General features: G+C 47.4%; 1 protein-coding gene across 1 annotated transcript; it reads left to right on the top strand.

Moving 5' to 3' along the window:
* The first annotated feature begins 125 nt into the window (after positions 1 to 125).
* Positions 126 to 23,390, top strand: LOC118642304 (nuclear factor of activated T cells 2 interacting protein). The gene is made up of 10 exons (XM_036280000.1): positions 126 to 515; positions 1,142 to 1,214; positions 4,639 to 4,759; positions 6,191 to 6,271; positions 6,367 to 6,553; positions 7,973 to 8,117; positions 8,245 to 8,354; positions 9,542 to 9,638; positions 13,360 to 13,392; positions 23,308 to 23,390. The coding sequence occupies exons 1-10, from the start codon at positions 126 to 128 to the stop codon at positions 23,346 to 23,348; spliced, it is 1,278 nt and encodes a 425-aa protein (XP_036135893.1). The 3' UTR covers positions 23,349 to 23,390.
* The last annotated feature ends 196 nt before the right edge of the window (positions 23,391 to 23,586 follow it).

Here is a 23,586-nt window from a genome sequence, read left to right as displayed (position 1 = left end):
ATCCAGAGAGTGTGGGCGGGGAGGAGTGGTGACTAGCAGGCGGTTCCGCCAATGAAGGGCCGAAGTCTTGGGAGGGGGCCGGGTGAACAAGCTAGAGGCGGGCGACTTTGGCGGTGGTGAGTGGCATGGCGGAGCCGGTGAGGAAACGGGGCCGACGGTCCCGAGGCGGCGGTGTCGGCCGAGGAACTCGGGGCGGCCGGGGCCGGCGCCCTGGCGCCCAGCGGTCTCCATCCCGGCGCCCCGTGGATTCGGTCCTTGTGGACTTGGTCAGCGACAGCGATGAGGAAACCCTGGAGGTTTCAACGGCGCGCGGCGCCTCGGACTCGGTCGAAATCCCGCTTCCAGAGTCCCCGGTGCCGGCCGCGCCCCGGGACGACAGCGATAGCGGCAGCGACAGCGACAGCGAAGGGGCGCACGCACGGCCGGCTGGAGCCCCTCCGGCCCTGGTCAGGCGGCGGCGGCGGCTACTGCTGGATCCGGGGGAGGCGCCGGTGGTTCCGGTGTACTCCGGGAAGGTGTCGCCAGGCTCCCGGGGCGGCTGGCGCGGAGGGCTGGGTTTCAGGGGTACTGAGGGTCGGGTCTGGGGCTTGTTCTTGGGGGACTAACCCGAGCAGGGGCCAGGGCCTACGGAGGCAGAGAGATGCAGGGTTCCTGGGGTTTCTGCAGACTGGGCAGAAGAAGGGGTTTGAAGTGTGTTGGGAGTTTGGGGTTCCGGTCGCGGACGTAGAGAGGCTGTAGGGCTGGCATCCCTGAGGGTTCAGGGAGGGTCTGGAACTGGGACTTGGGGTGTGTTCCGTGTTGAGGTTGGAGCCCATTGCTAAGGATCCAGGAAGCTGGGGTGTTGGGGCCCGGGGTTCATGGAAGTTCAGAGGACTGGGACTCCAGGAGACGGTCCTGGGATTCTGAGATAGCGGGATGGCTAGCAGCCTGGTAGAAGAGGAGAACTGATCCTGTATCCTCAGGCTGCCTTTGGGAGAGGCGGTGTAAGGGCACTCCGGTTCTGGATCCTGGGAGAAGGCTGGGATGTCAGTATACTTAGGGCGAACTTGGGAGCTGGACGAGGCCTGGGTGTGAGGGAAGAATTATCCCCTTTTCCCTCTCAGAGGGAGGACTTGGGGTTGATCCACTTTTGTCTTTGCAGGTGAAGAACAGCCTCCGCCTCATCCCAGATAACCTGCCCCTCCTGAAGCTCTGTCCACCGGGGACTGAGGAAGGTAAGGGAGGGCTTGCGGGAAAAGATGCCCAGCGCTGGCCTCCCTGCGGAGACTTTGGGGAGTTTACATCCCTGTGGTTAGCTGTTGCCTGAGGCTCCCCAGGGAAGGCCTAGGAGAGGTGACTCCTGCATCCTAGCCAGAAAAATGCTCCAGTCCTGAAAGGAGCTGAACTGTTAATCAGAGGGCACCAGAGGTGCTGTCAAACCACCCTCTTCCAACTCTAATAGTTATAAAAGTGTGCTAATAACAGACTCTGGGCACTATCCCTGGAGATTCTGATTGTGTAATCCTGGGGACAAGGGAAGGGGAGGTGTTGAGAATCTGTAACCTTGTTATATCTGCAACAAGTTCTTTGGGAACATTGTGGAGCCAGCAGGGTGTTCTTTGAGTCTTAGCAGGGCTGCCCAGCCTTTGTCTTCCCCCAGTGATGTGTTTTTTGTAACCCATCCAAAGGCAGTGACTAGGAATTAAGTTTAATAAGGAAGTGATTCAGTGGGCAAATTCAGACCTTGGATCAAGACTTCTATTCTGCCCGGCCGGTGTGGCTCAGTGGTTGAGTGTCAACCCACGCACCAAGAGGTCACTGGTTCGATTCCTGGTCAGGACACATGCCCAGGTTGTGGGCCCGATCCCCAGTGGGGGCATGCAGGAGGCGACCAGTTGATGTTCTCTCTCATCGATGTTTCTATCTGTCTTTCCCACTCCCTTCCTCTCTTTCTCTAAAATCAATAAAGAAAAAATATTTTAAAAAAAGACTTCTGTACCATGAGGGAGTGTGGTAGGGTGATGAGAACTAGCTGGTCTCGGTTTGAATCCCAGCTCTACTCCTTATTAACTGTGTGACGATGGGCAAGTTAATCTCTCAGTGCTGTAATTTCCTCATCAGGAAAATGGGGATAACAGTGGACCTATATCAAAGGATTTTAGTGCGAATCAATTGGAGAGAATATAGAGAGAGCCCTCTCGGGCTCCCTATGTAGTTTGGGACTTCCTGGCATGTGAAGTGCTATATAAAATGTGCCTCTTTCCTTGCTACTCAAAATGTAGGCCTAGCTCGAGCCCCGTGGGTGCAGTGGGAAGTGCATCCGCCCCATACTCAAAATGTGGGCCCAGTAATGTTGGCCACCCCCTGGGAGCTTGTCACAAATGCAGGATCTCAGGCCACTGGTAGCTGCCATGTTTAGCTAGGACAAGATTTCTTACCCTCAGCACTACTGACATTTGGACTGGATAATTCTGTGCACTGTAGCATGTTTAGCAGCATCCTGACCTCTTACCCACGAGATACCAGTGTCTCAGCCCAACTCCAACCCCTTTCATTGAGACAACCAGAATATTCTCCAGGTATTGCCACATGTCCCATGAGAGGCACAGTTGCCTGAGAACCACTGATCTAGGATTTATTATCATTGTTTTGTTTCATGGTATTTATTTTTATGGTTAATGATGGTCTTTTATTGGTGGCACACAAATAGAAAAGAGCTTTTATATTCTAGAGTAATACCTGGTTACTGATATTTCACAATGTATACAAACATTGAGTCATTATATTATATAAATAAAATTAATATAATGTTATATATCAGTTATACCTCAATAAAAAAGGAATAAATACCTAGTTTCCTTTTATAAGGAGTTAAATGATTTGAATAAAGATACTAAACAAATAATGCAGAAATGTGACAAAATGTGATAATGACACTCACATGGATGAAATTTGAGAAACGGGTTTGTTTGTTTTTTTACCTCATTCCCTCCTTGTCCCATGCCCAACTCACATAGTCTTTGTGCCTACCAAATTGAGTGCAGGAATAAAATGAAAACACTTTTTAAATATCATACTTTAGCCTGGCTGGTGTGACTCACTGGTTGAGCGTTGACTCGTACATCAAGAGGTCGCTGGTTTGATTCCCAGGCGGTACATGCCCAGGTTGTCGGCCCGATCCCCAGTGGGGGGCATAAAGGAGGCAGCCAATTGATGTTCTCTCTCATCAATGTTTCTGTCTTTCTCTCCCTCTCTCTTCCTCTCTTTCTAAAAATCAGTAAAGAAAAAATATTTTAAAAAAACAAACCATGCCCTGGCTGGTTTGGCTCAGTGGTTAGAGCATCGGCCCATGGACCGGAGAGTCCTGGGTTCGGTTCCTGCTAGGGGCACATACCTCGGTTGTGGTTTGACCCCGGCCCAGGTTGGGGTCATATGAGCGGCAACCACTCGATGTGTCTCTCTCACATCAATGTTTCTCTCTCTTCCTCTCTCCCTCCCGCTCTATCTGAAGATAGATGCAAAAATGTCCTCGGGTGAGGATTAAAAAAAATAATAAATTATACTTTGCCCTGGCTGGTTTGGCTCAGCAGTTAGAGCTTCGGTCTGCAGACCCAAGGGTCTCGGGTTTGATTCCTGGTCAAGGGCATGTACTTGGGTTGCAAGTTCCATCCCTAGCCCTGGTCAGGGTCACGCGGGAGGCAACTAATCGATGTGTTTCTCACACGTTGATGTTTCTCTGTCACCCTCCTTCCCTTCCACTCTCTAAAAAATCAATGGAAAAATATTCTTGGGTGAGGATTAACAACCAAAAAAGTCATACTTTGACATCTGTTTTAATGTACATTTTATAATATACATGATATCACATACATGTGCAGTAGTACATAATACTAATAGTATTATGATTTATTTTTTAAAAAATGTTTTTATTGATTTTTTAGAGAGCGTAGAAAGGAGAGAGAGATAGAAATATTGATGTGAGAGAGATACATCGACTGGCTACTTCCTGCACACCCCCTACCAGGGATCAAGCCCTTAATCCAGGCATGTGCCCTGACTGGGGGTCGAACCTGGACGTCTTAGTCCATGGGACGATGCTCAATCCACTGAGCCACACCAATCAGACTATTATTATTTTAATTAAAAAAATTTAAATATTGACATTATTGCAGGAGTCCCTTTCTTCTCCCTTTGCCCACCTCCACCCTCCCCTGCCTACCCCTTCCTTGGCCTTTATCAAATTATTGGTTGTGTCCAATGGACTAATAGTATTATAATCTTATTACTAAGTAGTATAATAGTAGTGCTAAGTATATATTTTTGGGGTTGGTGAGGACACTGTGTTAGTTGGAGTGGACCACTTCTCAATTGTCCCCACTTGTCAAACTGTCTTATGCCTCATATTTCATGTACGAGGCTTGGACACAGTCCTGCTTTAATCTTTCAGACTCCAGCTCATGCTTTTCTGAGTTAGGCGTTTCCTTTTGACTCGCGCCCCTTGAGCACTTCCCCAGTATTGTGATGTGGTCCTGGTGCCTGGGTCCCCCACAGTCTCCTCCCTTCTGAGGACCTTCTGAAGCCTGTGACTTGGGTCTCCTCTCCTTGGCCTCCTTTTGCCCTCTCTTGGTTAACTCTTTACACTTTCTCCTCTGTCCCCAGAGGGGGATATGGCAGATTCTAGCAGTCCCCATGCTGAGGATCTCCCAGTTCCAGATTCTCCCTGGAAGAAGAACCTGAGGAGTAAGGCTGAAGAAGAAAAAGAGAAAAAGACGGTGTCTCTGTGAGTGAGACCGGGCACTGAAGCCCTAGGAGCAGAAAAGAATTGGAGGGGTAGGCTGAGGCAGGCAGGAGCCTTGGCTCGCTCCTGAAGGAGTAAGGAAAAGGGATGGAAGGAGTCTTGAGGCTCAGGTGAGGAATGAAGCTCTTGGGGGAAGAGGTGGTCCGCACAGGAGGATGACAGTGGACCCTTCAGGAAGGCCCATGGGAGCGGAGTGTTTCTTCTTCGTGTCTGAGATGTAGTAATGCAGGGGTTACGGTGTGGCTCTGAAGACCGCCCTTGTGGTTCAGATCCAACGAGCTGCCTCTTAGCTATCTTCTCCTGCTCTCTCGTCTGTAAAATAGGGATACTAGTGGTACCTGTGTCAGAATTTTTGAGTAGATTAAGAGTTAGCACTTGGGCCCTCGCCAGTTTGGCTCAGTGGTTAGAGTGTAGGCCCGCGGACTGAGGGGTCTTGGGTTCGATTTCTGGTCAAGGGCAGATACCTGGATTGCGAGTTCAATTCCCAGCCCTGGTTGGGGTCGTGTGGGAGGCAACCAATCGATGTCTCTCTCTCACATTGATGTTTCTCCCTCCCTTCCTTCCACTCTGTCTAAAAATGAATGGAAAAATATCCTCAGGTGAGGATGAACAACAACAAAAAAGTTATCACTTGGTATATGGTAAGTGCTCAATGTTAGCAGACATTTACCTGCAAAGTGATTTACCTTAACAATTAGGCATTTTCGCCCTGGCCGGTTTGGCTCAGCAGTTAGAGCATCGGCCTGTAGTCCAGAGAGACCCGGGTTTGGTTCCCACTAGGGGCATGTACCTCGGTTGCAATTTGTCCCTGGCCCTGGTTGGGTTGTGCAGGTAGCAACCACTTGATGTGTCCCTTTCACATCGATGTTTCTCTTTCTCTTTCTCTTTCTCTCTCTTCCTCTTACTCTATCTGAACAAAAAAATGAAAAAATGTCCTCGGGTGAGGATAAAAAAAAAAAAAAAAGAATTAGGCATTTTTACCCTGGCTGGTGTGGCTCAGTTGGTTGGAACATTGTCCTGTATACTGAAAAGTTGCGGGTTCGATTCCCAGTCGGGTCACATAACCTAGGTTGCAGGGTCAGTCCCCGGTTGGGGTGAGTAGAGGAGGCAACCAATGGATGTTTCTCTCTCTCCCTGTCTCTTCCCTTCTCCCTCTCTCTCCCTCCATTTCTTCCTCTCTAAAATCAATCAACGTATTCTCAGGTGAGGATTTTTTAAAAAAGAGGCATTTTCTTCCCTATAAAAATGATACTCAGGTCTTCCTGTCCTTTCCTCTCTTATAATATTACTGAAAGGTGTTCCCTCTGGATTCTCCAACTCCCCCTCTGTTCCTGGGGTCCATAGCCCATGAGGAAAGGAATGGGACTGGGGTTTCTCCTCTTCTTTCATCTTGCCTTTCTCTTCTCTCTGCAGGGCTCAGGACACCTCTCCTTTGCCCCCACCTCTGCCAAGGACCAAAAGCAGAAAACATACTCGGGCACTCCAGAAGTTAAGGTGCCAGGGGCAGAAGGCTTGGGCTGGGGTGGAGGGTCAGTATGGACACCTCCCCACCCCACCCCAACTGACCCCAAGTCCTCTTTCCACCCCAGGGAGGTGAACAAGCGCCTCCAGGATCTTCGTTCCTGCCTGAGTCCCAAGCAGTGCCAGGGCCAGGACCACCTGAGCCAAGATGATGAGGTGGTCCTCTTGGAAGGGCCTGTTCTCCCAAGGAGTCCTCGACTCTTCCAGCTCAAAATCCGGTGTCGTGCTGACCTTGTCAGATTGCCCGTCACAATGGTAAGTGCCTGAAGGGCCCGAGGGAGAAAGGTCCTGGGGCTGCCTGTGGAGAGACTGTGGTGTTGGGGGCAGAAGGAACTGTGTCTTACTTTGCCCATCCTGCTCCTTGGATCTGCTCAGCGCTCTTTCAGGCCTTCATGCCATTTAGGAAGCTTCATTTGGTAGTTCCCTCCCCAGGATATGTCCCCCTCCCTTTCCTTCCCTCAGACTCTGTGCTTTTCTCTTAATGTTCTTACTGCAGTAGACACACAGAGGTCTGTCATTGTGCGCTCCTGCACCTTCCTAGTGAAGACTGCTGTCTTTGTGGGGGTGACTCCATCCAAAAACAAGAATGGTAACAGAAATGAGCCATAACTATGCATTGGCAAGCAGTTAAGCCAGAGGTTGCAATCTGGCAGCCCATGGCCTTATCAACAGAGCATCTTCTTTGTTTGCCCTGTAGAGTGTTTTTATTTTATTTATTTATTTATTTATTTTATCCTCACCCGAGGACATTTTTTTGTTTTTTGTCTCAGATAGAGTGGGAGGGAGAGAGAGGAAGAGAGAGAGAGAGAGAGGAAGAAGAGAAACATCGATGTGAAAGGGACACATCGAGTGGTCGCCACTCGCACGACCCAACCAGGGCCAGGGACAAACTGCAACCGAGGTACAGGCCCTTAGCGGGAACCGAACCCGGGTCTCCCTGGACCGCAGGCCAACACTCTAACCGCTGAGCCAAACGAGCCAGGGCTGTAGAGTGCTTGTAAAACATAGGAGTTTGTTGCCAGCCTTTGCATTGGGTGATTTCATACAAAGGTCCAGATGTCTGGTTTCTCTTAAATAGGAAGACACCTAGGCACACTGGCTGTATTCCCACATGGTACCAGTTAGTTGGAACTGCAGAACAGCTGGCCTGCTTATTTATTTTTTCTTGATTTTTATTATTTTATTATTATTATTTAAAAAAATTTTTTTCTTTATTGATTTTAGAGAGGGAGGAAGGGAGAGGGAGAGAGAAACATCAGTGAGAGAGAACATCAATCAGCTGCCTCCTACACGCACCCTAATGGGGATTGATTCTGAAAACCAGGCCCGGACCCGGAATCAAACTGACAGCCTTTTGGTGCATGGGACAATGCCCAATCAACTGAGCCACCCAGCCAGGGCACGGCTGGCCTGTTAGATGGAGCAGGTGAGCTCCACTTCGCTGCGATCCTCACCACTCCCTTTTTCCTCATCATCCATGGTTGCTTCATTTCTTTGTGTTATTTGTCTGAAGCCCTTGTTGACCCAGTTTTATTCTGTATTTTCCCAGGTAAATATGATGAAACTCACAGCTGAGGAGCTTAGCAAGTAGCTAAGGCCATAAACTTGTGTGTTGGGGGGTGAGATGGGGCACTTCAAGGCAGGAAGGCCTCCTTTGCTTATCTCCCTCCCCAGTCGGAGCCCCTACAGAGTGTGGTGGACCACATGGCCACCCATCTCGGGGTGTCCCCAAGCAGGATCCTTTTGCTCTTTGGAGAGACAGAGCTGTCCCCTACCGCCACCCCCAGGACCCTAAAACTTGGAGTGGCTGACATCATTGGTGAGAGGAAGGGAGGTGGGACCTTGAGGAGGCTTTTGCCACAGGGAGGGGATAAGAGGAGAGGTCCCAGCGGGGCCCTGCTTCCAGCCCCTGCTTAGGCCTGGCATCCTGATCCCGCCTCCCACAGACTGTGTGGTGCTAGCAAGTTCTCCAGAGGCCGCAGAGACATCCCAGCTGCTCCAGCTGCGGGTGCAGGGGAAGGAGAAACACCAGACGCTGGAAGTCTCGCTGTCTCGAGTAAGTGGAAGAGATGGCTCTCCATGCCCCTTCACCCTTTCCTCTGCCACCTCTCTTGTCAGTTAACTGAGGGCAGACTCCTGGTCCTGATCTGCTGGAGACACTGCCCTCCCTGGTCTCGGGTTCCTGCCCATCCTAGACAGTGGGAAAAGCCCATCATTCAACTTCCCTCCCTCTTGCTGGGAACCTCTGCTCTAGTCTCCTATCTCTTCCTTCCAGTTAACATGGAAAGGACCCTTGGACAGTAACCACTAAAATCCATCACAATAATAATTAAAGCCACACTTGTAAGTGACATTGAGGGTATTTAATTTCACACCAATCTTATATGGGAAAGCACTGTTACCCTCATTTAACAAATGAGGAAACTGAGGTCTGGAGAGGTGAGTGACTTGCTGTGTCAGTGTCTCACGGCTGCTATAATGAAGTACCACAAACAAGGAGGCATACAACCACAGAAATGTATTCTGTCACAGTTCTGGAGGTTAGAAATCTGAAATTAAGGCACCAGCAGGGTCGTGCTCCCTCTGAGACTGCATAGAATCCTCCCTGGCCTCTTCCAGCTTCTGGTGGTGGCCGTCGATCCTTGGCTGGCAGCTGCGTCACTCCAATCTGCCTCTGTTGTCACATGGCATTCTCCCTGTGTGTTTCTGACTTCTTTTCTTACAAGGACACCAGTCATGTGCATTGGTGACCACCCTAATCCAGTATAAACTCATCTTAATGTCATTACATCTGTGAAGGCCCTACTTCCAAGTAAGGTCACATTCACATTTACCAGTGCTTAGGACCACAGAGTATCTCTTTGGAGGGGACACAGTTCAAACTCGAACACTTACCTAAGATCACACAATCAGTTCAGTGGGAGAGAATGGCCTCCAGCTCGGATCATTCTTACTCAGGAGTCTGGGCTCTCTTTGTCCCTGCCATATATGCTTCCATGGATAGGTGAGGGGACTGCTACTGGAGAACCTGCCTGACCCATTGCTTCCATCCTAAGCTTGGGGCTCTGGCCCTGGTTCCCCAGAGAGGAACCAACTATACTGGCTGCTTTGTCCACTCTTTCCCCTCCACGGCCACCAACTTTACTTGTCCCTTGTCCTCCCTGTTCCAGGTCCTCTGCCTGTCCCCATAAATTCTTCCCAGCTCCTCTTTTTATTTACATCATTTTTTTCCTGTCTCTCCAGGATTCTCCTCTCAAGACCCTCATGTCCCACTACGAGGAGGCCATGGGACTCTCTGGCCACAACCTCTCCTTCTTCTTTGATGGGACCAAGCTTTCAGGCAAGGAGCTGCCAGATGATCTGGGCATGGAATCTGGGGACCTTATTGAGGTCTGGAGCTGAAACCCCACACCCTGTGTGGAGGCCCAGCTGGACTTGGGGAGAAGGGTTGTCTCCTTTGGCCCAACAAAGACTAGCTAAAGCTGAGGTAGAGTTATCTTTAAGCTGAAGCAAAATCAAAGCATGGTATTTGACCCTTCTCTGTTGACTTTTCGAACTGTTAGTGACCTGATTAGTTGTGTGGTCCTCTAGGTGCCCTGGGTGGACTATGGCTTCATTCCCATGGTGTGCTGTTTTGTAACCCACGGGATACCCCTCAACATCTCCACCCTCTTACTTCCACCATCCCCCTTTCCTTCACCAAAATGTCTGTTTTATAAAACTGTTCATGTTTGAAGAGGGAACTGAAATAAACGATGGTAGAGAATGGGATTCCAGGTCTGGGATTTACGCCACATCTAGGACATCAGTGGCCTTAGAGTCGTTTGGGGAGAGGTAGTGAGGTTTGCTTGAGGCACATACACGGGTGTGATTCCTTGGCTTGCAGGGAAATAAATGACCAGGCTCGTGCGTGCAGGAGCTTCAGCATAGGCAGGCAGTGGGCTCTTTTGAGGGATATCAAAGGTTCTCAGCCTTGGGTGTCTGACTCACTCCAGGACCCCGTCCTGATGCACACACATTATTTAGGGCATAATTGCGCACAGGGAGCCTTTTGTTTTGGATCTCAGATCCTAGTCCATGCAAGGCCCTGGTTTTATGGCTTTTCTCTCCTTCACACCTTCCTCTCCCATAAGCATCCACTCTAGGGTGTTGATTCCATGTCTTTGAATATGAATGTACCCTTGTAAAACAGAGTGCTGTGCGTGGGAATAGCCTTATGTATGGGGTGCTCCAGATCTGTGCAGCTTCTTTTCTCACTCAACATGTGTTGCTTGTTTTATATCGGCTTTGCTGCTTTGAACTGCTCTGTGGCATTCCACAGTGGGCATCAGCTGGTAGATCCTGCGTGACTCCAACTCTAGGTACCTACACCCCCTCGGCATGTAGACAAGGCCATGATGAACATTCTGTTATGTGTCCCCTTCCATGCCTGTGTGGAAAGTTCTCCGGCATAAGTTCCCAGGATGGGATTATGGGTCAGACAGGTTAATTTCTCTATGGTTCAACCAAATTTTTCTTTAGATGGTCACTGACCCTCCAACTGGAAGCTTCCCATTCGCCTCATCCTCGCTAGCACTTTTCTTGCCCAGCTTTCTATTTTTTGCCAGGCTGATGGGTGTAAAGTGGCAGTGTATTAATGTACATTCATCTCAGCCCCAGGAATTTGGGAGATTTCTTCATGTACCTGTCAGCCTTTCTGATTTCCTTTTCTGTAAACTATTCATTTCTCTCTGCTCTTTTTCTCATGGGGGCCTCCTGTGTCTTTGTCCTCAAGAGTTGCTTGTATATTCCTGGGCAGTTGCAAATAACTCTCAGAATGGCACTTGAGTGCCCTTCACTCGACAGAAATTTTTAATTTTAATATAAGTGAGTTAACTATTTTGTCATATCATTTATTGCTTTTTTATTTCTTATTTAAAAGTAGTTAAAGTATTTTACATTTTCTTTTGTTAGCTTAATAGCTTTCTCTTTCACATTAGGCGACTAAGTAGGGCTGAAGTCCGGCGAGTCCATGCTGGTGTTGGCAGTGGCTGGCGCCAGGTCTGCATGGCCAAACATTTGTTCTCATTGGTTGATGCTAGGCTGTACTGGCTGCTATATACTGAGTATTGCTGTAGACTATTTGCAATTCACTTTTGTATATGAAGTTCAAGTCTTATTTTCTCTATATAATGAGCCAGTTTTCTCAGTGCTGTGTACTAATAAAGCCATTAATTTTCCACTATATGTGGGATAATTTTGGCAAGAGTGTATCACATTCTTAATATTATTTTGTTGGAATGTAGCATTTCTTTGGCCTTATATTGTAGGAAAGAAACCTTTATAACATTGAAATTATACATAATATGGTATAGCTCTCACTTTTTCAGATCTTTTGTCTGTTAATGAGTTTGAACACATTAAAGTGATATATTTAGTCTCAGCAGAATAAATGGGAATACATTCAGCTTGTTTGTCCTTGAGGATTTCTGTCTTTGTGGCCCTCATGGGACCCCCACTCTACAGTCTCTGTGACTAGGGCCATTAGTTGTCCCCTCACATCCATTCTTCCTCCTTCCAGGGTAACAGAACCCCTGGTTTTTAGCAAAGCACAGAAACTTCAGAATGAAGACAGTACTTCCCAGCCCTTGTTGCAGCTGGGTGCAGCCAAGTGCTGGTTCAGGCTCATGGGGCACAAGGGGAGGAGGGCTGCAATTTCCAGGATGCCACCATAAGTGGGCATGCATGCCACTCCTTCACTTCTTCCTGGAAGTGGAACTTGACTGATGAGGTGACCTTGGATGGAAGCCACACATGGAAGGTCAAGGAGAGAAGGAACTTGAGTCTCAGCCTCCATGCAGCATTTTACCAGCCCTGTGCCACTGACCTCTGGGCTTTCGAGGGAAAGGGGGACTTCTGTCTTGTTTAAATCACGGCTATTTGAGGATTTCTGTCCCTTGTAACCAAACCCAGTTGTAGTGCCCGGATGTTGCTATTGCAAGAAATATTGTAGTGCTCCTTTGGGAACACAGGTTAGTGCTCCTTTGGGGACACAGGTTAGTGCTCCTCTTTGGGGACACAGGTTAGTGCTCCTCTTTGGGAACACAGGTTAGTGTTCCTCTTTGGGAACACAGGTTAGTGCTCCTCTTTGGGAACACAGGTTAGTGCTCCTCTTTGGGGACACAGGTTAGTGCTCCTTTGGGGACACAGGTTAGTGTTCCTCTTTGGGAACACAGGTTAGTGCTCCTCTTTGGGAACACAGGTGAGATTTTTTCAGGTTTATACCCATGAGTGGAATCACTGTCACAGAATGTGCACCTGCCCAGTTTCTCTGGAGTGTCGCCAGATTTCTGACCAAAGTGGCTGGACCTCTTAAGTCCACTAGCAAGTGCTAGAAGGTTCCAGTTTCCTCTTATCTTCCCCAACACTTAATCTGGAGAGGACATGGGAAAGGATTGTAAAAGAATTTGCATTTCTTCTATGATGAGAGAGATATTCATCCTTTTGATCAAAGAGATTGGTCACTTGTCAGGTGATCTTTCTAAATCTCTTCTGCTTAGAAACCTTCAAAACCATAGTGAGCTCTTACTCGGTACCACATACCAAGCTTGGCATTTTCAATCTTATTCATCCTCAGAGCGATCCTAAGGTAAGTTTGTTATCACAGATGTCCTCTTTATCTGCAGTTTCACCTCTGCGGGTTTTTTTTTTAATTAAAACATTTTTTTATCCTCACCTTGAGGACATTTTTCCATTTTTTGTTCAGATAGCGTGGGAGGGAGAGAGAGAAACATCGACATGAAAAGGACACATCGAGTGGCTGCCACCTGCACGACCAACCAGGGCCGGGGACAAACTGCAACCGAGGCACGCGCCCCTAGTGGGAACCGAACCCAGGTCTCTCCGGACCGCAGGCCGACACTCTAACCGCTGAGCCAAACTGGCCAGGGCACCTCTGTGGTCTTAGTTACCCGTGGTCAACCACAGTCGGAATATATTAAATGGAAATTTTCAGAAGTAAGCAACTCATACGTTTTAAATTGCATGGCATTCTGAGTACCTTATTTTATCTCATCATGCAGACATTGTGTCCTCAAGTCATCACAAGAAGAAAGGTGAGTACAGTATAGTAGGATATTTTGAGAGAGACCCATTCACGTAACTTAGGTGCAGTATAGTCATGTGCCACTAATAATAGGAAAATGTTCTGAGAATGCTGCCAGGTGATTTCCTGGTGTGCACATCAGAGTGCACCGCAGCACACGGAGATGGCCTAACTGACACACCTGCGCTGTGTGGTGCAGCCTGTTGCTCCCAGGATATGACCGTACTGCACGTCACTGTATAAAACAACATGAGATTAAATCAGGCACAAGAGAAAATAATACCATCAGGAGATGTGTGTGACTATATTTTTATAGTTGCTCTGTTTTATTATTAGTTGTTAATCTCTTAGTATTCCTAACTTACAAATTAAACTTTTTCATAGATATGTATGTACAGGAAAATATATGTATATAGGGTTCAGTACTATCCATGGTTTCAGGCACCCAAGACCCCCCATGGATAAGGAGAGGCTACTATATTCCAGTTTTACAGAAGAGAAACAAGCATAAAAGGTTAATTAACCTGCCCCAGACCACACAGCCACCAGATGCCAGGCCAGATATAAAACCAGGTGGGCCTGACAGCTGCCTCAGAATTTTTTTTTTTCTTTATTGATTTTAGAGAGACAGGAAGGGGGAGAGGGAGATAGAAACATTGATGACAGAGAACATTGATTGGCCGCCTCCTGCATGCCCCCACTGGGGATTTGGCCCACAACCTGGGCATGTGCCCTGACCGGGATTCGAACCTCTTGGTGCATGGGTTGACGCTCAGCCACTGAGCCATACTGGCCAGGCCCGCCTCAGAATTCTTGATGCGGCCAGCACTTCTCGCACTTGTGTACATACAAATCAGCAGGGAAGCCTGTGAAAATGCAGATGTGGGGTCAGCAGTTCTGAGGTGGGGCCTGAGGTGCGGCATTGCCTACAAGCTCCAGGTATAACACTGCTGACCACTCTGAATAGCAAGATGTTATTTTCCCTTTTTCCTAAAGCCTCACACCTTTAATGCTTCCCACCTCCGCACCCCTGCTCCTCCCTCCATCAAGCCCCCAGTAGGACTGGCCAGGTTCTCTTGTGTGTGTCCCATCTCAGCCTAGAACGGGGGTCTAGCTCAGCATACTCCTACAGCCACTGGTCTATGTCTTTCTCCCCCACCGGACTGTAAGGTCTTGAAAACAAATACAGCTTTGCACTGCCTAATGACACTGTGGTCAGTGATGGCCCGCCTGTAGATGGTGGTCCCATAAGATTATAATGGAGCCCTGGCCAGTTTGGCTCAGCAGTAGAGCATCGGCCCATGGACCAATGGGTCATGGGTTCAATTCCAGTCAAGGGCACATACCTCGATTGCTGTGCAGGAGGCAACCAGTTGATGTGTCCCTCTCACATCAATGTTTCCCTCCTTTCCACTCTCTGAAGATAAATAGGAAGATATCCTTGGGTGAGGATTTAAAAAAAAGATTATAATGGAGCTGAAAAATTCCCACTGTTTAGTGACATGGTTGTAGTTGCAATAATGCCAAAGTCAGTGCATTCTGAAAAGAGGGTTACCTACCCAAGAAGAGCCTCAGGGGGTACTGCAGAAGAAGACATTGTTCTAGGAGGGGACAGCTCCATGCCCGTTTTTGCCCCTGAAGACGTTCCAGTGGGGCAAGATGTGGAGGTGGAGGACAGTGGTATGGCTGATCCTGACGCTGTGTAGCCTTAGGCCAATGCATGTGTTTGTCTTAGTGTTGTTTTTTAAATCCTCATTGGAGGATATTTTTCCATTAATTTTAATTTAAAAAAAATTTTTTTTTCTTTATTGATTTTAGAGAGAGAGGAAGCGAGGAGAGAGAGATAGAAACATCGATGAGAGAGAACATCGATTGGCCATCTCCTGCATACCCCCCACTGGGGATTGGGCCCACAACCTGGGCATGTGCCCTGACCGAGAATCAAACCGGCGATCTCTTGGTGCATGGGATGATACTCAACCACTGAGCCACACTGGCCGGGCTTCATCGATTTTTAGATAGAGTGGAAGGGAGGGAGAGGGAGAGAGAAATATCAGTGTGAGAGAGACACATCAATGGGTTGCTTCCTGCAGGACCCTGACCAGGGCTGGATATTGAACCCACATATGTGCACTTGACTGGGAATCGAACCCGTGACCCGTCAGTCCTCGGGCCAACACTAACCGCTAAGCCAAACCAACCAGGGCTTGTCTTAGTTTTTAACAAAAAAGTTAAAGAAAGGAAAAGCTTATAGAATAAGAATATAAAAAGTATTTTTGTACCACAGTATAATGTGGTTTAAGCTAAGTCATTACAAAAAATTAAAAAAATAAAAAGTTTAGCCCTGGCCGGTTTGGCTCAGCGGTTAGAGCGTCGGCCTGCAGTCCAGAGAGACCTGGGTTCGGTTCCCGCTAAGGGCATGTACCTCGGTTGCAGTTTGTCCCCAGTCCTGGTTGGTCATGTGGGTGGCAGCCACTCGATGTGTCCCTTTCACGTCGATGTCTCTCCCTCTCTCTCTCTCTCTCTCTCTCTCTCTCTCTCTCTTCCTCCCTCCCTCCCACTCTATCTGAACAAAAAAAGGAGAAGTGTCCTCGGGTGAGGATGCAAAAAAAAAAAAAGGAAAAATATATCCTTGGGTGAAGATAAAAAATAATAATAATACTAAAAAATAAATAAAAAGTTTATAAAGTAAAAAACTTACAATAAGCTAAGGTTAATCTATTATTGAAGAAAAAAAAGTTGAAATGAATTTGATGCAGCCTAAGTTTACAGTGTTTACAAAAACTACAGTAGTTAGCCTACAGGAATGGCCTCAGCCCTCACATTCGCTCAGCAGTCCCGGTCCTCCGGGCTCCATTTGTGGGAAGTGCCCTACACAGGCGTACCATTTTTAATCTTTTATACTGTTATTTTTACTATACCTTTTCTGGGTTTAGATCCACAAATACTTACCTTTGTGTTCTAGTTGCCTACACTGTTGAGTACAGTAATGTGCAGGACAGGTGTAGCCTGGGGACAGTAGGCTATACCACACGGCCTAAGTGTGAGTAGGCTGTACCATCTAGGTTTGTGTAAGTGTGCTCACTCTGATGTTTGCACAATGAAATTACCTACTGACCCATTTCTCAGAATCTACCTTCTTCATTAAGCGATGCAGGATTGTACTATATCTTGTTTTTCTTTTTTCTTTTTTTTTTTGATATTTTGTTCAGATAGAGTGGGAGGGAGAGAGAGAGAGAGAAACATCAATGTGAAAGGGACACATTGAGTGGTTGCCACCTGCACGACCCAACCAGGGCCGGGGACAAACTGCAACCGAGGTACATGCCCTTAGCGGGAACCGAACCCGGGTCTCTTCGGACCGCAGGCCGATGCTCTAACCACTGAACCAAACTGGCCAGGGCTATCTTGTTTTTCTTAAAGATCCATGCTCAGGCCCTGGCCGGCTTGGTTCAGTGGTTAGAGCGGCCTGTGGACCAGCGAGTCCTGGGTTCGATTCTGGTCAAGGGCACATACCTCGATTGCGGTTCGTCCCTAGCCCTGCTTGGGGTCCTGTGGGTGGCAACCAATTGGTGTGTCTCTATCACATCGATGTTTCTCTCTCTTCCCCTCCCACTCTGAAGATAAATGTAAAAATATCCTTGGGTGAGGATTAAAGAAAAAAGATCCATGCTCAGTGTCTGGCATAGGACTTACCTAACCAATGTTTGTTCAGTGAATAAAGAAGCTCCTTGTCTCAAGAATCCGACCACCGCTCATCTCACTGCATAAGCCAGGAACCTAAGTTTCACTCTCGACCCTTCTTTCACCCCATATCCACTCCATTCCCAAATCAACTTGGGTGCCCCAGATGACTCTCAAAGCAGTTTACTTCTTTCCCTCCATCCAATCCTGGTGCAAGCCACCACTGCCTGCAGCCTCGCCTAGTGCCACAGCTATCTGGCAGGTGGTTCTGTGGCCCCTCTGGCCCTCCAGTCCATCTACGCTGCAGCCAGCGTGATCTCAGATGCAAATCTGATTTTAAAATAAAGAAGATCCTTCACAGGGCCTAGGCCCCATCGAGCCTGACCTCTGATAGCTCCCTACAGGCCTCTCTTCATACTGTCCTCTCAGATCCTTGTGTTCACTATGCTGCTTTCTGTGGCAGGGCCTTTGCACATGCTTTCCCTGGGTAGTCAATAACTGCCCCTCCCCCACATCTGAGCTCAAGGACCACTTCCTGAGATGCTCTCAATCTCCCTGACCAGGTCAAATGTCTCTGTTATCAGGTCCTTATAATACCCATATGCTGACTTCTTTTCTGTGGCAGTTGTCATAAGTGAACTGTTTTCAAAACATTGACATATGTTTTTATTTCAAAAACCACAATTTCCAAAGCAAATAGAGCAAAAGGCTGGGATCCAATTTAAACCAACAGACCTGTACAGACATACTTATTCATCTGACCTTGTTCATACTTATTCATCTGATTTAAAGGAATTTAAATCAAGAGCCATCAAATTTTAAAAAGCACCTGTAGCCTGGCCGGTGTGGCTCAGTGGTTGAGTGTCGATTCATGTACCAAGAGGTCGCTGGTTCAATTCCCGGTCAAGACACATGCCCAGGTTGTGGGCCCGATCCCCAGTGGGGGGCATGCAGGAGGTAGCCAATCGATGTTTTCTCTTATCGATGTTTCTGTGTCTCCCTCTCACTTCCTCTCTCTCTAAAAATTAATAAAGGAAACAAAATTTTAAAAAGCACCTGTATTCAGAGAGGAGCTGATAACTTTCCTCACTTGACAAAATCAATTAGCATAAAATATTTGCCTTTAAAATCAAAGTTTTACTTTCAGTAATGTCTAGTGGTATTGTGTTTGGGCTAAAGTCTTAAAAAAGAAAAACTTATTGGAGTTTACCCAGCTGTAGTGGCTCTGTTGGTTGGAGCATCAGCCCATGCATTGAAGGGTTGCAGATTCCATCCCCAGTAGGGGCATGTTCAGAATGCAACCGATCCATGTTTCCTTCTCTTTCTCTCTCTGTCTCTGTCTGTCTGTCTCTCTTTCTCCCTCCCCCTTCCTCTCTCTAAGTGTATCCTTGGCTGAGGATTTAAAAAAAAAAAAAAAACCTTGCCCAGCTGGTGTGGTTCGTGGTTGAGCATTGACCTATGCACCAAGAGGTCTCTGGTTCGATTCCCCATCAGGGCACATGCCCAGGTCATGGGCTCGATCCCCAGTAGGGGGCGTGCAGGAGGCGGATGATTAGTGTTTCTCTCACATTGATGTTTCTATCTCTCCCTCTCTCTCTCTCTCTCTCTCAAAAATCAATAAAAACATATTTTTAAGAAAAGTTCTTTATATCTCGGCTGTGAAGGTCCTCCATGAGAAGCGAGTGGTCCTCGTCCCACACCAGGCCCCCCAGCTCAGGGTTCTAATGCCAGGAAGAGAAGTCCCCATGACTTCTGGCTGTAAAAACCAGCAGGAATTGAGGCTGAGGGAGGGTGAGGCTTCTGGAGTCCCAGGAAGTTCCTCTTAAAGGGCCCGTGCATGGACTTAGACTTGCTCCAGCATTGGGGAGGCAGCTTTCTCCTGGACAGACTTGCTGTCAGAGGCTACTGTTCCTTTGGTGAGCCCTTCCTCAGGTCAGCAGATGGGCTCCATATCTGGGACTCCAGCAACCTGGCTCATGCTGTTTGCCCCGCCCTGGTGATTCCCTGAGGCCCTGCCCCACCCAACTTTCAGGCCCACCCAAGCTGTTTCCAGTGGCTTTACCACAGGATTGGCCTGTCTTGGATCCTGCTTCAGGTTTTCCTAAATTCTCTCAAAAAAGCATCTGGTCTCAGCTAGCCCCAAACCTCTCATTAAGTGGCTCAGGCCTGGCACTAGGAGCATCCAGCCTTGGTTCACAACTTGGCTTTTCCTGGGCACCTCCACAAGCCCAGCACAAGAAGCAGTCATCTGCAGATCTCTTTATTTTTTTATATATTTTTTTCTTTATTGATTTTAGGGAGAGAGGAAGAGGGATAGAAACATCAATGAGAAGGAACACCGATTGACTGCCTCCTGCATGCCCCCCACTGAGGATTTGGCCCATAACCTGGGCATGTGCCCTGAACAGGAATCAAACAGGTGACCTCTTGGTGTATGGGCTGACGCTCAACCACTGAGCCATACTGGCTGGGCCATATCACTTTTTTTGTAAAAAAAATCTTTATTGATATAGAGAGAAGAAGGGAGCGGGAGATAGAAACATTGATAAGGGAACATCAGTTGGCCACCTCCTGCATGCCCCTTATTGGGGATCGGGCCCACAACCTGGGTATGTGCCCTGACTGGGAATTGAACTAGTGACCTCCTGGTGCTTGGGTCGATGCTCAACCAGTGAACCACACCAGCCAGGCTGCAGATCACTTTGTAGCTTGTGTCTGGTGGCTCCAGGTAGAACACAGGAGTGGCTGACCTTGTCCCAGAGCCAGCACACACTGTGGACAGCTTCAGACCACATCAAAGTACCACCACCCAACCACCTCCACAAGTGACACACTCAGTGAGTGGACTCAGTGGGTACCAGAGCCCTGCTGAAGTAAGTCTTGCTCTGTGTGGTGGGCCCCTGCACAGCTGATCCTCCAAGGTAGTCAGAGGCCAGTAGGTCAGTGGGCACAGCCAGTCCTTGCAGCTGATCAGCTGAGTAAATCCCTCCCATGGACGTGCCAACAGCAATCAAGACTCAGTTACAACAGAAGGGTATACAGTCCACACTAGGGGTGCACATCGAGGGCCCAGCTCTAGTGATAAGGGAGGCTGTGCCACTGGACCTACAGGATAGCTACTACAATAGGCCACCCTACAAAGCCTAGGAGACCTAGCATTCTACCTAATACATAGAAACAAACAGGGAAGCAGCCAACATGAGGAGACAGACATGTCCCAAATGAAAGAAAACAAAACTCCAGGAAAAGAACTAAACAAAATGGAGATAAGCAATCAATCAGATGCAGAGTTCAAAACACTGGTTATAAGGATGCTCAAGGAGCTTAGTGAAAACTTCAAGAAACTTAAGGAGACCTCCAAGGAACTTAGTGAGGACATCAACAACATGAAAAAGGATCAGTCAGAAATGAAGGATGCACTAACTGAAATAAAGAATAATTTACAAGGAATCAATAGTAGAATAAGTAAAGCCAAAAAGCAAACCATCGATTTGGAATATAAGGAAGCAAAAAACACCCAATCAGAACAGCAAAAATAATCCAAAAAAATGAGGATAGTGTAAGGAGCCTCTGGGACAACTTCAAGTGTAACAAGTTTTGTATCATGGGGGAGCCAGAAGGAGAAGAGAGAGAGAGCAAGAAATTCAAAACCTATTTGAAAAAATAATGACAGAAGACTTCCTTAATACAAGCCCAGGAAGCACAGAGAGTCCCAAACAAGAGGAACCCAAAGAGGTCCACACCAAGACACATCACAAAAATGAAAAAGGTTAAAGACAGAATAAAAAAAAATCCCCCTGAGGGTACTTTTCTATTTATCTTCAGATAGAATGGAAGGGAGAGAGAGAGAAACAGCGACATGAGAGGGACACATCAACCACTTACCTCCCGCACGACCTCGACCAGGGCTGGGGACGAACTGCAACCGAGGTATGTGGCCCTGGCTGGAATCAAACCTGTGACTCATTGGTCCACAGCTGACGTTCTACCACTGAACCAAACCAGTCAGGGCCAAAGAGAATCAAAAGCAGCAAGAGAAAAGCAGTTAGTTACCCACAAGGGAGCTCCCGTAAGACTGTCAGCTGATTTCTCAAAAGAAACTTTGCAGGCCAGAAGGGAGTGGCAAGAAATATTCAAATTGATGAGCCTGGTCAGTGTGGCTTAGTGGTTGAGCATTGACCCATGCACCAAGGGGTCACCGGTTTGATTCCTTGTCAGGTCACATGCCCAGGTTGTGGGCCAAATCCCTAATGGGGGGCATGCAGGAGGTGGCCAATCGATGTTCTCTCTCACTGATGTTTCTATCTCTCTTCCCTCCCTTCCTCTCTCTCTAAAATCAATAAAGAAATAAAAATCAAAGTGATGAAAAGCAAGGACCTACAACCAAGATTACTCTATTCTGCGTAGCTATCATTTAGAATCGATGGCCATATTTTTCTTGTTTCCCAGACAAGAAAAAGGTAAAGGAGTTTATCACCACCAAACCAGTATTATATGAAATGTTGAAGGGTCTTCTTGAAGAAGATAAAAAAAAAAAAAAGAACAATAAAATGGCAAGAAATACATATCTATCGACAATTGAATCTACAAACAAAAAGAACACGCAAAACAGAAACAGACTCATAGATACAAAGAACTTTTTGTTGGTTGCCAGATGGGAGGGGTTTTGGGCAGACAGGTGAAAAAGGTGAAGGGATTAAGAAGTATAAATTGGAAAAAAAAAGTATAAATTGGTTGTTAGACTGATGAACCTCAAACGGAAGGTGGTGTGGGGGGGCAGGAGGAGATAAACCAAGGAACTTATATGTATATATACATAACCAATAGGCACAGACAGTAGTGTGGGGAAAGCAAGAGAGAGGTGGGAACAAAAATAGGGGATATCTGTAATACATTCAACTTAAAGATAAGTTAAAAAAAAAAAATTCTTTATAGCCCTGGTCAGTGTGGCTCAGTTGGTTGCTCAGTTGGTTGAGTATGGTCCCATGCACCGAAAGTTCGCTGGTTTGATTCCTGGTCACAGCACATACCCAGGTTTCGGGTTTGATCCCCTGTTGGTGTGGGTGCAGGAGGCAACTGATCAATTTGTCTCTGTCACATTGATGTTTCTCCCCCTCTAAAATCAATAAAATCGTATTTTTAAAAAAGAGTTCTTTATATATCTGGATGGATAAAAGTCCAAATATGCCTTGCAAATATTTTCTTCCAATCTGTGATTTGCTATTCTGTTTCACAGGTGCAATTTTACATGTGTATGGATATCTGTTTCCTCCATATAAGATCTATGAGGGTAGATCTGCTTTACCTGTCACCAGGCCAGGAACATAGTAGATGTTCAATAAGATTTGTTGATGAAATTCAGTGGCTACAGTCTGAACTTCCTCTGCATCTCTTTTCCTTAAACCCTCAGAAGAGACCTGGCTTAAGGTTCTGAAACACGAAGTATCTCCTGGAACAATGTCAGCAAAGGGTATCCATGACTCAAAATAGTTTCTTTTTTTTTTTTTTTTATCCTCACCCGAGGATATTTTTTCCATTTTTTGTACAGATAGAGTGGGAGGGAGAGAGAGAGAGAAACATCGACGTGAAGGGACACATCGAGTGGCTGCCACCCGCACGACCAACCAGGGCCGGGGACAAACTGCAACCGAAGTACGTGCCCTTAGCGGGAACCGAACCCGGGTCTCTCCGGACCGCAGGCCGACGCTTTAACCGCTGAGCCAAACTGGTCAGGGCGAAAATAGTTTCTGATAAGGTGTTATGCTCTCCCCATGAGACTCCAGATTTTCAGTAGAAGTCTGGTTGCAAGAGGGTCTTAACACAGTATTTGCATACAACTATACTAATTTATTTTTTAAATTTTAAATTAGTTTTTTAGTCCTCACCCGAGAATATTTTTTCCATTAATTTTTTTTGGGGAGGTTAACATAGATGTGACAGAGACACATTGATTTGTTGCCTCCTGCACATGCCAGACAGGGTCGGGGATGGAATCTGCAGCCCAAGTACGTGGCCTTGACCGGCAATCGAACCCGAGACCCTTCAGCTCATGGGCTGATTTTCTAACAACTGAGTTCTGTACTAATTTTATAGAACTATACTAATTTTATTTAGAGCATATATTTATTAGCTGTATCTTGGAAGTTGGGGAAGGGTAATATAAGGAACCACTCCAAGCTTTCCTTTGGAGACAGGGCTCTGTGGGTTTTTGCCCCACCCACACCCATACTCTCTCTTGCAGCTAGGAGTCAGAGGCTTCAAGCCCCAGCTTGCCCCAAATGAGACCACCAGAGGGCGCAAGAGCTGGGTCCCAGTCGAAGGTGAGGAAAAATCGCACCAGACCGCGGTGGCTGGGGTTCTGGAGGCGCTTCCTTCAGTGTCTACCGAAAAGCTCGACGGTTTACAGGCAGCTGGTTTGGGGGATCGGAACGACAGGAAGGGAACTGAGCGAGAGGCCAGGGCTGGGGGGCCGCTGCTCAACATTCATTCCTTCAACATGTAGCATGTATGAAGCCCAAGT

The sequence above is a fragment of the Molossus molossus genome, unplaced genomic scaffold (genome assembly GCF_014108415.1).
Source record: "Molossus molossus isolate mMolMol1 unplaced genomic scaffold, mMolMol1.p scaffold_m16_p_3, whole genome shotgun sequence".
NCBI classification, from domain to species: Eukaryota; Metazoa; Chordata; class Mammalia; order Chiroptera; family Molossidae; genus Molossus; species Molossus molossus.
This window is presented reverse-complemented; position numbering and strand designations above follow the sequence as displayed.

Coding starts and splice junctions, on each gene's coding strand:
- LOC118642304 (XM_036280000.1), top strand. CDS start 126: ATGGCGGAGCCGGTGAGGAAACGGGGCCGACGGTCCCGAGGCGGCGGT. Junction 6,554..7,972: donor TCAGATTGCCCGTCACAATG/GTAAGTGCCTGA, acceptor CTCCCTCCCCAG/TCGGAGCCCCTACAGAGTGT. Junction 13,393..23,307: donor AAGTCATCACAAGAAGAAAG/GTGAGTACAGTA, acceptor TCTCTCTTGCAG/CTAGGAGTCAGAGGCTTCAA.